At 42.4% G+C, this 2536-nt stretch overlaps 1 protein-coding gene across 1 annotated transcript; it reads right to left on the bottom strand.

Annotated features, from left to right (window-relative positions):
• Positions 1-996, bottom strand: LOC122474431 (olfactory receptor 1L3-like). The gene has a single exon (XM_043565301.1). The coding sequence runs from the start codon at positions 976-978 to the stop codon at positions 1-3; it is 978 nt and encodes a 325-aa protein (XP_043421236.1). The 5' UTR covers positions 979-996.
• Between the last annotated feature and the right edge of the window lie 1540 nt (positions 997-2536).

Here is a 2536-nt window from a genome sequence, read left to right as displayed (position 1 = left end):
TCAGGGTTCATGGATTTTGTTGGCTTGTGTAGTAGAAAGCATATCCATTTCAGTCTTCACTCTGCTTATCAATTTCTCTAGGCCCCGTTTCATGTCTTTGTTTCTCAAACTGTAGATAAATGGATTCAACATGGATGTCAGTACAGTGTAGATGATTGTTGCTATTCTGTCCTTGACAGTATAGTTGGACAAGGGTTGGAAATAGACATAGGTAATACTCCCATAAAACAGAGTCACCACAGTGAGATGGGAGCTGCAGGTGGAGAAGGCTTTGCATTTTCCAGCCACTGAGGGAACATTGAGGACAGCAATGAGAATTCTTAGGTAAGAGATGATGATGCAGATACATGGGGCCATCACAGAAGCCAACCCTTCTGTCATGGCCATAACTTCATTGACAAAGGTGGAAGAGCAGGCCAGTTTCAGAACAGGGTTGACATCACAGAAAAAATGTTGGATTACATTTGATGCGCAGAACGTGAGCCGATTCACCAGGAGGACATGTAGGAGGGAGTGGAGGCAGGAGAAAGCTACGGAGAAGGCCAGCAGCAATGTACAGCGTCTGTGGTTCATCACAGTGACATAGTGGAAAGGAATACAAATGGCTACATAGCGGTCAATGGCCATAACTGCCAGGAGATAACTGTCTATGTTTCCAAAAACCAGGAAAAAATACATCTGTGTCAGACATTCAGCATAGGAAATGGTCTTTGTCTCTGATAAGAAGTTCACTAACATCTTGGGGACTACGACTGTTGTGTAGCAAATATCAGCAAAGGACAAGATGCTCAGGAAGAAGTACATGGGGTTTTGGAGTTTGGGATCAGAGCGGATAGCCAGAATGATGAGCAGATTCCCCGTTATAGTGACCAGGTACATGATAAGAAAGAGAGCAAAGAGTGGCTTCTGGTCCTCAGGGTGAGAAGAGAGTCCTATGAGGATGAATTCAGACAGTCTTGTCAGGTTGGACATTCCCATGGACTTGAATGCACCTACAGATAAAAGGTCCTGTCAATTAATGGTTCTTATGTCATCTAGGACATGCACCTTTCCATCTGGTTCTTGCAATGAGAATTAGCAGTTACTAATAGAGCATGTACTTCAATGTTTTTCTTTATGAATATGGGCAAATGAGAGCCAAAGTTGTGTTTTCACTTGTTCTTTTAGAATCTTTGATATAGAGATCTATAGAAAACTGATTGAAGGAGAGAGAGAGACAGAGAGGAAGAAGGAAAACTAAACGGTGGGGGAGGAGGAGGAGGAGGAGGAGGAGGAGGAGGAGGAGGAGTAAAGAGGGAGAGCAGGCTTGATTCCCTTTTCCTCCTCCGTACTCTGTGACTAGTAATCACAGGAACCACAGATGCAGTCTATGAATCAGGTTAAGGTCAACTTCTCATAAAGATTACCCATGGCTAATGTACATCTATACAATCATGAAATAGCTATTTCACCTAGTTTATGGTTGATGAAGAGCCATCTTTTTAAATCAAGATGCTTCTTCCCACACCATTTGCAATGGAAATAAGAATGGCCTACAAAACCATTTGGTTGAATGTTGAAAGTAAGCAGAGGGCAAAGAAAGATGGAGAAGGGAAAGTGAGAGAGACGAAGTGAATTTTCAAGAGAAAATTCTCTCCCCAAATTCCCTGTTCTTCAGCTCGTATTTCATATCTTGAGGTCAGGGGAAGGTGGCTTACAAGTGGACTGGGTAAAGAAAGATTTGACTATGGAATATAGATACCTAAATCTCAACATTTAGCACAGACGTTAAGTTATCTTTCTTAGTGTCCAATGATGACTAATTATCTCTCTGAGATCAAATATTTATATCTTCTCACCAGGCATTCTCAAAATTCATTTCTTACCTGGGAAGGACATTAAAATCTTACTTCATGTATTCATTCCACTGCCTTCATTCATGCTCCATGGAATTATTAGTGAAAAAGAAGACAAACTGTGCCAAGAGATAAGCACACAGAAAAGGTGCCTGATTGTAGAAAACCTCCTAATTCTCCTTAAATCTGAATGCTCCCTTTCATGGATTCTTACCATCCTTTCCAAGATATATATACTTACAGCCCCTGCTTCCCTCATGGGAATATCCTCTGATGCTGTGTCACTAAGTCCCTGGTGTTTGATAGGGGAGATAATAAGAACAAAAACATGCATTAACTTTGTGCAGGATTGTCTCCAAGGATCCCAAGGAATTACATGTGTTCTCCTTCAAATGGCCCCACATTCCTGTCTTCAATGGTCTGGGCATAGTGCAACATCTGCTTAGCCTGGTGTAGGTGTCCGTGGGAGACAATAACTTTCTGTCCCTGGCTATTGCAACCTCTCTGAGGGTTACCTTGGTTTGTGCCATGTGCGACTGAGGATAGAGTACCAGGGAGGGACACCTGGTTTCTTCCTTGAACCTATAGAGCTTCAATATGGACTTCCCCTTTGTCCCTCCATTTGTCTAAAGGACAACTATCTCAGAGCACCACAACATCACCAGTACCTTCTGCTCTGTCCTCCTCAAGTTTATTCTGAT

Source organism: Prionailurus bengalensis, chromosome D4, assembly GCF_016509475.1.
Source record: "Prionailurus bengalensis isolate Pbe53 chromosome D4, Fcat_Pben_1.1_paternal_pri, whole genome shotgun sequence".
Lineage (NCBI taxonomy): Eukaryota > Metazoa > Chordata > Mammalia > Carnivora > Felidae > Prionailurus > Prionailurus bengalensis.
Note: the sequence above shows the minus strand (reverse complement) of the source record. Positions and strands in the feature narration are given on the sequence as shown.

What these genes read in the sequence shown, in the direction of transcription:
- LOC122474431 (XM_043565301.1), bottom strand. Translation starts at nt 978, where the DNA reads ATGGGAATGTCCAACCTGACAAGACTGTCTGAATTCATCCTCATAGGA.